A 9,934-nucleotide genomic window follows, 5' to 3' on the forward strand; every position below is an offset into this window, starting at 1 on the left:
TCCCGCCCCTCCCTCTGGCATCCAATCGATGGCGGAGATTAGATGGCCCGCTATTGGTCCGATGGAGGCGGCTGGAAAGTCGTGATTGGGCGCTCCTTTGCTAGCAAAGATGGCAGCCGCCGCTGCGGGCCGAGCGGTCGGGAGCAAGCTCGGGCTCCGTGAGATTCGCATCCACTTATGCCAGCGTTCGCCGGGCAGCCAGGGTGTGAGGTGAGGCGTGGCGTCGGGGGGCGAGCGGGCTTCGGAAGCGGGAGTTAAGACCTTGACCTTGGGGGTGGGGTGGGCGGTCCATGCCCTTAGCACTAGCAGAGGTCTCTCCGGCCCTGCAGGGATTTCATCCAGCAACGGTACGTGGAGCTAAAGAAGGCGCACCCCAGCCTGCCCATTCTAATCCGCGAATGTTCGGAGGTGCAACCCAAGCTCTGGGCCCGCTACGGTGAGTACTGGTCGCCAGAAGCAGGGACCCGGGTCGCAGAATATGGGTTAGACAAGAGGACTGAGGGACATAAACTCGAACTTCTCCTGGTGATGAAATTCACCTAGTTGTGTGATGGGATTTTTGTTTTTTCGAGACAAGGTTTCTCTGTAGCTTTGGAGCCTGACCTACAACTCGCTTTGTAGACCAGTCTGGCCTCCAGCTCAAAGAGATCCGCCTGCCTCTGCCTCCCAAGTGCTGGGATTAAAGGCATGCGCCAGTACCATCTGGCTTTTTATTCCTGTATTCCTGGCAGTGTATATATGGAGCCTGGCTGGGTCTAGGGTAAGAACCAGTAGTTTTTGCAATTCACAATGAACTTAAGGTTAAAAAACAAAAATGCTCTTCCATGACAATGTATGTCCTTCCAAATTATGCCACGAATTACGCCTTAGTCGGTGCAAATTTAGGGACTGAAAATCTCAGTAACATTGAGCACTTCATGCCTAAGGCTTGTGCTGTGTACTTTTCTTGTATATAAGTCTTTTTTTTTTTTTTGATTTTTCGAGACAGGGTTTGTTTCTCCGTAGCTTTTGGTTCCTGTCCTGGCACTAGCTCTTTCTAGACCAGGCTGGCCTCGAACTCACAGAGATCCGACTGCCTCTGTTTCCCGAGTGCTGGGATTAAAGGCATGCGCCACCACCGCCCGGCTATAAGTCTTCATTAATATTGTGAATGGGTACTTTTCTTTCATAGTTATTAGAAAATTTAACCTAAACATAGACTCTTATGCAGCTAGACCAGAACATTTTTACATTTTATGCCCCTTCCTTATAGTGTACATGGCGCCCATCATCCCGGTTGCTACTTGCATCTAACCATTTATATTACTGTCTCAAAAAAGGCATTCCTGAACCAGCCTTAAAATCCTCCCAGGCAGAGGCAGGAGGATCACAAACTCAAGCCCTGACTGGGAAATTTAGTGAGAGCTTGTCTCAGAATTATAAAGGTACAAAGAAGGCTAGTGACTGCCTTTCAGTGGGAGGCCCTGGGTTTGATTGTCAGTACTAAAATAAGGCGTCCCCTGACCAGTAATAACATTACCTATTTATTACATGGCACTAGTCCAATTCATCACAGTCTGTTACCTTGACACATTGACTACCAGATAGTAGGTAGCTAATACACTAAGTGGTGAGATTTTTATCATTTCAACCCTGTCCAAGGACTGTCTGGGGAGAGAGTCACATGCTACTACAGATAGCTCGTAACCGAAGACTCCTATACACCAATAAAACGGTTCCTCCTAAGCACACAGGATGGACAAGAGGGACGTTAGCGTGTGGTGCTGCATGTGCATAGCACCACACACTAGCTAAGTGGTCTGTGGCCAGCCAAAAAGTGGACAGACCCCTGCTCGGTAGTTAATGCCTACAGGGACCTAAAGCATCACTCAGCCCTTTCTCCCCAGGTAAATTCTAGTAGGACCTGGGATTCCAAATAGAGTCACTGGATTAATGCTAAGCACAGCAAAACCTCTTTAAAAGGCAGGGTTGTACCATATAGCCACAGTCAGCCTTGCTATGTAGGCATGAACTACTATTTTCAGCAAGCCATGTCTCTTTCCTTTCTTAGTCTAACAACTTTAAAATAAAGACACTTTCTAATTCTGTGGCCCATTGTGCAGGATATTCATTAAATTACCTTTCCTCAGCTTTTGGCCAAGAGAAGAATGTGTCTCTGAACAACTTGAGTGCTGATGAGGTAACCAGAGCCGTGGAGAATGTGCTGAGCAAAGCCTGAAGTGTCTCCACTGAGGACTGAGCAAGGGCACCAGAACCTGGGCTCTGCTGGACTGAACACAATGTGGAAAAACGTGCTCTTCCGTTCCTTATAAAGCTTATCGCTGTACAGTGTTGCTTCAGAATGTTCTCATCCTTATTCCCTGTCCCTCTCCCTGTGCAAACACCAAGGCAAAGCAGTTTTACATAAAAATTTATTCCTCATCAAAGACCACCAGCTGTCAGCTGTGGTATCATGTCATTAACCAACCTGCTTAAGACAGTGAAAAAAAAAACAAAAAAGACAGTGAAACAAGACAATCTCAAGTTCAAGACCACCCTTAGTGACATAAAAAGCTACCAGCTTCTAAATCAAAATAGGGGACCCTGGGGTAAACAGACCACGGGGGATAGGGGTGACATTAGGCAGCTAGGTCATCCATGAATAGCTGTCTGCTGGAGCGCAAGTATCCTGTCCTGAAGCTGGGCTTCTTCCTGATGCCTTTCTAGGGCCTGCAGCCCTGACTGCTGCAGGAAGGCCTGGGCAGCCTGAGGACAGAGAAGGACCAACATCAGGTCGTAAAACCCAATTCCAATTCCTATAGTTAGTTCCATGGGTAGGCCCACTTAAGACAATACATTCCTAACAGGTAGGGTTATATGATAAAATCAGTGACTTCTAAGCAAGGGACTGGGAAACCAAACCCACCTCTGGCTGATACAGGAATAGCAGCTGTAGCAGCTCCAAACTTTGACCTACTACTTCAGTGTCAGAGAGAACCAGTGTGTTGAGCAAGCAGGAGAGCAAGGGCCCTGGCCACAACCGCTGGCAGTAAGCTGGACCCTTCTCTACAACATTACATAGAACTGTAAGCACCTGCAGACACAAGGACACCCCCCAAAGGATGAAAACCAAGAATTATGATCATGTAAGCAAGGCTGACTATGTGCCAAGCACTATTATAAGCTCCTTTATATGTAATTCCCACAACCACCTCTTGAGGTAGTACCCATTTATGAGTGAAGAGGTTGACGCTTCCAATGGCTTGGTTTTTTATTTACCCAAGGACCATAAGCAAGTAAGCTTTAAGACTTATACCCAGGGGGGTTAGAGAGATGGCTCAGTGGAAAAGTACTGACTGTTCTTCCAGGACACAGATTCAATTCCCAGCACTCACAGGGCAGATAACATCTATAATTCCAAGATCTGACACCCTCACACAGCCATACATGCAGGGAAAACAACCCATGCAAATAAAAAAAAAATTATTAAAAAAAAATCTAGACTGTACTAGCTCTGAAACTAAACCACACCACCTATCAGCTTAAGAGAGCCCACTTCCTATTTGCTTTGACAAGCTGTTCATAGACATAAATTCTGATACGAATACATACCAGCACACTTATCATGTTTGATAATGGCAGCAGCTGCAAGAGGGGCTCAATGAGATCCAGAGACAGCAAGGAGGTACAAACAGTAGGACTATTTGCTGGAAAGGAAAATGTCATATGATGTACCAGAGTTCTGAACTGTCACCCTCACAATCTGATCCACTACAGCCTAGGCCATGCGGCTAATCCTCTAAAGATGCAGAGCCTGCTCAGTCTGCAGTAAGTATTGCTACTGTCCAAATGATGGCAAGAAACAAATGTCAACTCAGACGGCTGCCAGCTTGTCCCTGGAGCATGTGCAAGAGGACTTTAGGGTCTTCCTTGAGTCTCCACTCCGTTCCACAAGGCCCCTGACTACAAATTTACCCTAATTACAACTTTGAAGACCCAACGTATCCAAGTCTGGTTGGATCTCCTTCCAATATACCCATCCTGTCTCTGAAGTCCCCTGCCCTTGGTTCTCCTAGCTGGAAAAGTTTATTCCTACTTCCTGTCTCCAGTAGCTTTAAGCTCTGAAATCTAGCTACCAAGAGGCTAAGCATGCCATGAAAGAAAGGGTTTTGTGTTATATACATGGCACCCAGTACTCAACGTATGAACACATTTATGTGTGTGCTACAGATGAGAGCCAGTCTAAGGCTTTCAAGAAATTGTGTGTCCACATGGGGGAGCTCTTGCTACATTTTCAATCTCCAAGTTCCAGGAACCTCCATGAAACCTAAGCTTACCACCTGCCCCAGAATTTTCAGAATGACTAGGTAAGAAGAGGACACGCTTGGCTGGGTGGGTCTGCAAAAAGTGAGAGCACTTCATTTAAAAGATTTTTCTGACAAAGCTTTAATGGCGTATTATTTACTGTGCATCTCTGGCAATTCTGGGGAACAAGCTAAGGTTGGAAGAGAGGAAGAGTTGTAGGACTGGTAACCCTAAGCAAAAGGTAGGGATCCCTGAGATTGCTTTTATCCCATCCTAAAGGAACTAAGACCCAGGCAATTTATTGGGAGGATGGAAAACCAGGGGTTGATGGAGGTATGGTCTTCCTCCAAAGGGGTCCTTTAAGGGACCCAGGGACCCCTGCAAGACGGTTATAAGATGGGAGACCTTCATTGACAAAGTAGGCAAAAAGTGTGGGCCCCTCCTATAGCATTTCAACTGCCCTGCCCAGCTGCCCTTATTCTCTTCCTTCCCCTCCAATCTGTACTTTGTTTCCTAACAAGTCTACCCCTCCTTTGGTTTTATAAATATTTTAATGATGATAAAAGACCAGGCCTATGCAAACTATAATAGCATACCAGTGAGGTTGTTGAGGAGCCAGAGGCCCTCAGGCAGCAAGCTGGGCTGTTTCTGAAAGAAGAACTGAAGAAGAATAAATAAGGCTGCCACGACTCGCTCATCTCTGAGCTCCATCTGCTCCATGGCCTCCACTGGCACTTCCGTTAACAGGTTGCTTAGGCACCGAAGCACAGGGCAGGCAAGCTGCAAAGACAAGTTGAGGGTGGTGGGAGGAGGAAGAGGCAGCAGATATAAAGGGGCAGCATCTAAAGAAAGGCTCACAGATCCTTTTTTACTTACTAACTCCAGTCCCACATCATCCATTCTCTGGACAGCCCCAGCCAAGTCCAACAGTAGCATTGCCAACGTGGGCAGAGCCCCATGGGTGAGAAGCATAGCATTGTTGACCTGGCTGGGTAACGGATGGCAAGCAGTCACTATCGAGTCAATCCTGTGCTCACGTTATAAAACAGCCTAGGTCTGTGGGCTGCCCGAGCAAGAGAAAGCACCACAGAGGTTGAGAACTCGCCAAAGCAGCTCTAGAAACTGAATTCAGTCCAAAGACTTAAGTCATAAGCAGGGAGCCCCAGGAAACACATTGTCCCAGTTAGCCTGTTACCTGCAAATGATGTAGTGAAGGCACCAGGCAAACTCCACAGCAACCCCAAGGTTCAGCTTCGGGCCTGGCTGCATCAGTCGCAGCATGTGCTGGGGCAGACTGGAGTCCAGAAGAGAGCTGCCAGCAGAAGCAGGCTGTGAGCAGGAACCATGGGGATACCAATGGCTCCTTCAAACACTTAGAGCAAGAAAGTATTCAAACTCCAAGTTCTCTCTAGCTAGATACAGAGAGTTGAAAATGTAGAAATCAGATCTGATCAGGCACCCATGGGCGATACTGCCCATGAGGGTCAACCACGGCCGGGTATCTAAAGACATAGTTTTACTCACGGAATGATCTGCTCTGGAGCTTCCTTGGCCTGCAGAAGCTGGGACAAGGCATATCCAAGGGCTTCCAGCACAGCCACATGGGGGGACTAGAAACAGACAGGGTAAGGAATCTGACTGGAAAACGGGTCATAAGGACCTGGGAGACTTTTCCCTCCTTGTCACAGGACAGAGGTTAGAGCTACCAGGGGAATGTGGAGAGAAGCAAGGGAAGGCTTGCCAGGGAAGGGACCAGGGAGCACTCACCTGGATGCAGGCAGCCAAGGCCGGAACAATGCCCTGTGGCAGGAGCTGCTTTCTCACAGCCTCGCTCTCCACGATCAGGTTCCCCAGGGTATACAGACACAGCTCCTGAGAGCAGGCAACGAAAGCACTGGGCTGGGCTCATCACACCAGGCCAGGGGCGGGAGGAGGGGGATAGCATGTCCCTGTCCTTGAAGCTCACAAGAGAGGAGAGATGATGGGTACGTGCACTGCCTTTTATGTTCCTGTACCTGCCAGCTGAAGCTGGCCCCAAAGGCATACATATAAACTCTAAGCCCAGAGCGAGGTTAAAAGGGGCAGGCCTTACTATGAAGTCTGAGCTGTGACCAGAGAGGTAGGTGAGGAGGTAGGAAGTGGCTGGCAGGCAGGCCTCCGCCACTGCAGACTGCTCAGAATGAGAGAGCTCATGTAGGCACCGAGCCGCCTCAAGCTGCAACAGGGCCCGGTTGCTGGTCAGGAGCCCGACAAGGGTCCGCATGCTGCCCTCCAGCCTACATGAATGACACCAGAACCCAACTAAGCCTGTGCTCTATCCCCTCCACTCTGTGGAACACCCCAGCCAACCACTCACGCCAACCCCACTCACCTGATAAAGGTCTGCTGTGTTTCAGGGTGCTGCAGGCCTCGACGAAGGCTGACCAGAGCCTTCTCCCTCTCCTTTTCATCTGTTCCTCTTTGTGCTAACCGAAGGAACTGCTGGACCTGAGTGCCAACACGGGAAAAGGATGACATTTCACTGCCCTGACACAGGTCCTAAGTCTGTCTACCAGCTTCATGCGCGACCATCTTCAATACCACTACGATAGCACTACTCGGAACTTGTTATTGATAACAATACGGCCTGGTGTGATGGCACAAGCCTTTCATCTCAGCTAAGGCAGGCAGATCTTGTGGAGTTTGAGGCCAGCCTCATCTACATAGTGAGTTCCAGAACAGCTGGAGCTATAAAGAGACCCTATCTCAAAAATAAAATAAAATAAATGAAAAATAAAAATGGTTCCTAAGCACCACCTTTTCAGAAGGTGAGACAGACAGGGGATCCTAATACCAGCCCTGCTGCTAACTTCCAAAGAAATTGAAACTGCTTCCTCATCTGAAAAAATTAGAATGGTATCTACTCTGCCTTACTTGTTTGTTTGGTTTCTTGAGACTGGGTTTCTCTGTGTATCCCTGGCTGTCCTAGAACTCAATCTGTAGACCAGGCTGGCCTCAAACTCAAGATGTGCCCGCCCCACCACCGCCTGGCTTACTCTGCTTTCTTATAAGGCATTTCCAGGATAGTAAACCCCTCTACCTGACAAAACTTCCTTTCCTCCCAAGCAAACTACACTCCAGCAAACCCTACAATACCATGTTTAATACTTCCAAGCTTCTGCACACCCATCACCTCTGTCTGATACACACCAGACTCATGTCTTAAAGGTTTATACTTTTCACGGCCTCAGGGAAGTTAGTACCTCTGGCTTCCTCCAACAAACTTGAGTTTCTCTTATGCCTCACGTTTCCTCCCATGATAAAAAATGGTAGGAAATGTTTCCTTCATTGGTCTTTGAACACTATTATTATTATTATTATTATCATTATTATTTCTTCTAATTTTACTTTTATGAATGTTTTGCTTTGCATGTATGTCTGTTTACCACGTGTATGCCTGGTTCCTGTGGAGGTCAGAAGAAGGGATTATTCTCCTGGAACAGGAGTTAAAGGCAGCTGTGAGCCATTATGTGGGTCAGGAATCAAACCTGGGTCCTCTGCAAGGGCAGCCAGTTTTCTTAACCATTGAGACAGCTCTCCAGCCCCATCTTTGAACACTTTGAACTCTACCTTGTCAGTCTTTGCATGCCTCACTGCTCAATGTCCCGGCATAAAGGAAGCATACAACGAATAACTGTCATATCAAAGGTGCAACTCCTCTGTAGAAGTAATATATAAACACAGGCACTGCTGAAACAAGACATAAGCGATGTCTGCCGAATGTATACACACTTTCATTTACTTATTCAGTAAATCTGTGCTGGGGATGAAGCACGGTTGGTAAAGGCTTGCCTAGCTCATTCAAATTCCTGGATTAGATTCCCAGCTCCCAGTTAACCAGGTGTGGTGGTGAACAACTATAAACCCAGCACTTGGGATGTGGAAGCCAAAGCATCCAGCAAGGTTCAAGGTCATCCTCAGCTTAGAGAGTACAAGCAACCCTGTCAAACAAAATAAACAATAACAACAAAAAAGCAATGAACAGCTTTATTCCAGATATTGTGCAGGTGTCTAGATTTTTTTATTTTTGTTTTTTTACAGGGTAGCCAAAACTGGACTCAAACTCAGGAGGTTAAGAGCACTGGCTGCTCTTCCAGAGGTCCTGAGTTCAATTCCCAGCAACCACATGGTGGCTCACAACCATCTATACTGAGATCTGGCGCCCTCCTCTGGCGTGTGGGCATACATCGAGGCAGAATGTTGTATACATAATAAATAAATAAATCTTAAAAAAAAAAAAAACAAAAAACCTCAGGATCCTCCTGCCTCAACACCCCTAAGTGCTGGGATTACAGGTGAGACATAACAGACCTGCCTCATGTTCCCACCATCCCTTCACATCGGAGGTCTGAATCTAGGGCCTGAACATGCTAGGCAAGCACTCTACTAAGGGGCTACAGGCTGCTCCTGAGTTTGTATGACAAGACAGGGTCTAGTTAGGTCTAGTTCAGAGAGCTGGATGTGGTGGTGCGCATTAGTAAGTCTAGTACCTGAGCTAGGACAGGAGGTCTGCCAGGTTGTGACACTAAGAAAACAAAACAAACGTCAGATGTAGTTAAGAGCAAAGCCCCTGAGACAGCCAGTGCATGTTCCAGGAACTGAGAATGACAGTGGTTGTATTGAATAAGTGTTAAATCAATAAGAGATTGGACTATGCGTAGTTTAGCAGGTCACTGGAAGGATTTTGGGTTCTGTGTTTCTACAACGAATCAGGGTAGTAGATGCAGACCCTTTTAGAAAGATACTGTCCTATCCGGATGGTTGAGACAGCCACGATGGAGAGGCTCGTAGAGTCCAGAAATCTTCAAGAGGTTTAGAAAACAAAAGGCAAAGATTTAATTTGAAGACGGACTGATGTCAGGATGAGGGACACAGAGTTAACGACACAGAGTAATTAATTCTGTTTCCGGCTTGATCCAGCGAATGGCTGGAGGGGTGGAGTAGCTGGCATTCAAGTTTGGGTCGCCCTGCCCTCTCACCTCGGCCTCCCCAAGGAGCACGGCAGCACTTTGACCTTCGCCTTCTTCCTGAGCATCTTCCCTTAGCAGCCTCTTGCTGACCAATTGCTGCTCCCTCCGCGCCTTCCGCAGGGCTGGGGGCAGAGGAATGGCTCAGTTAAGGAGGGGAAAACAGCAGACACTCAGGGCCAGGGGTCTCATTCCCCTACTCCCAACCGCCACATTCGCATCCGCTCCACTCCCTCATCCGTTCGCACCTGCCTCCCGCTCCCGCCGGCGGCATCGCAGCTCCTCCACGCCACATGCCACCGTCCTGAGACGGCAGTGCCGCCGACTCCACATCATGCAGCGAAAGGAAACTAGACCGGGAAAGCATAGAACCGCGCAGGCGCTGAACAGAACGGAATCCAGACTCTGCAGGGGGTGAGGGGCGGGGCTGTACGTGAGGGGCGTGACTCCGTGGGTGAGGGCGGGGCAAGGGCGGTGCGATGACCCGGGCTGCGTGATCAAGCTAAAATTCTGTAACTGTAGATCGAATTCTGTTGTCTCTCCCAACTCAAACTCAGTAAAGAGACGCGGAGCTTGGCCTCCATAGTCCCGCAGTGTCATGCTCCACTCAGCAAACACAGCTTACCCCCGTGTCCTCCACGCTC

At 48.2% G+C, this 9,934-nt stretch overlaps 2 protein-coding genes across 3 annotated transcripts; one reads left to right on the forward strand and one right to left on the reverse strand.

Annotated features, from left to right (window-relative positions):
- Nucleotides 1–52: 52 nt before the first annotated feature.
- Nucleotides 53–2,326, forward strand: Ndufa2 (NADH:ubiquinone oxidoreductase subunit A2). The gene is made up of 3 exons (XM_075968857.1): nucleotides 53–210; nucleotides 330–436; nucleotides 2,130–2,326. The coding sequence occupies exons 1-3, from the start codon at nucleotides 110–112 to the stop codon at nucleotides 2,216–2,218; spliced, it is 297 nt and encodes a 98-aa protein (XP_075824972.1). The 5' UTR covers nucleotides 53–109; the 3' UTR covers nucleotides 2,219–2,326.
- A 73-nt stretch (nucleotides 2,327–2,399) lies between these two features.
- On the reverse strand, nucleotides 2,400–9,709 carry Tmco6 (transmembrane and coiled-coil domains 6). Of its 2 annotated transcripts, XM_075968855.1 has the most exons (12): nucleotides 9,539–9,708; nucleotides 9,303–9,415; nucleotides 6,656–6,771; nucleotides 6,377–6,560; nucleotides 6,052–6,156; nucleotides 5,809–5,894; nucleotides 5,480–5,596; nucleotides 5,161–5,272; nucleotides 4,881–5,064; nucleotides 3,592–3,686; nucleotides 2,906–3,073; nucleotides 2,405–2,745 (listed from the first exon to the last, which is right to left on the reverse strand). In XM_075968855.1, the coding sequence occupies exons 1-12, from the start codon at nucleotides 9,624–9,626 to the stop codon at nucleotides 2,632–2,634; spliced, it is 1,482 nt and encodes a 493-aa protein (XP_075824970.1). In that variant the 5' UTR covers nucleotides 9,627–9,708; the 3' UTR covers nucleotides 2,405–2,631. The 2 variants fall into 2 exon arrangements, with proteins under 2 accessions (XP_075824971.1, XP_075824970.1); XM_075968856.1 differs by lacking the exon at nucleotides 2,906–3,073 and having other exon boundaries at nucleotides 2,400–2,745; nucleotides 9,539–9,709.
- Nucleotides 9,710–9,934: the final 225 nt, after the last annotated feature.

Source organism: Microtus pennsylvanicus, chromosome 4, assembly GCF_037038515.1.
Source record: "Microtus pennsylvanicus isolate mMicPen1 chromosome 4, mMicPen1.hap1, whole genome shotgun sequence".
NCBI classification, from domain to species: domain Eukaryota; kingdom Metazoa; phylum Chordata; class Mammalia; order Rodentia; family Cricetidae; genus Microtus; species Microtus pennsylvanicus.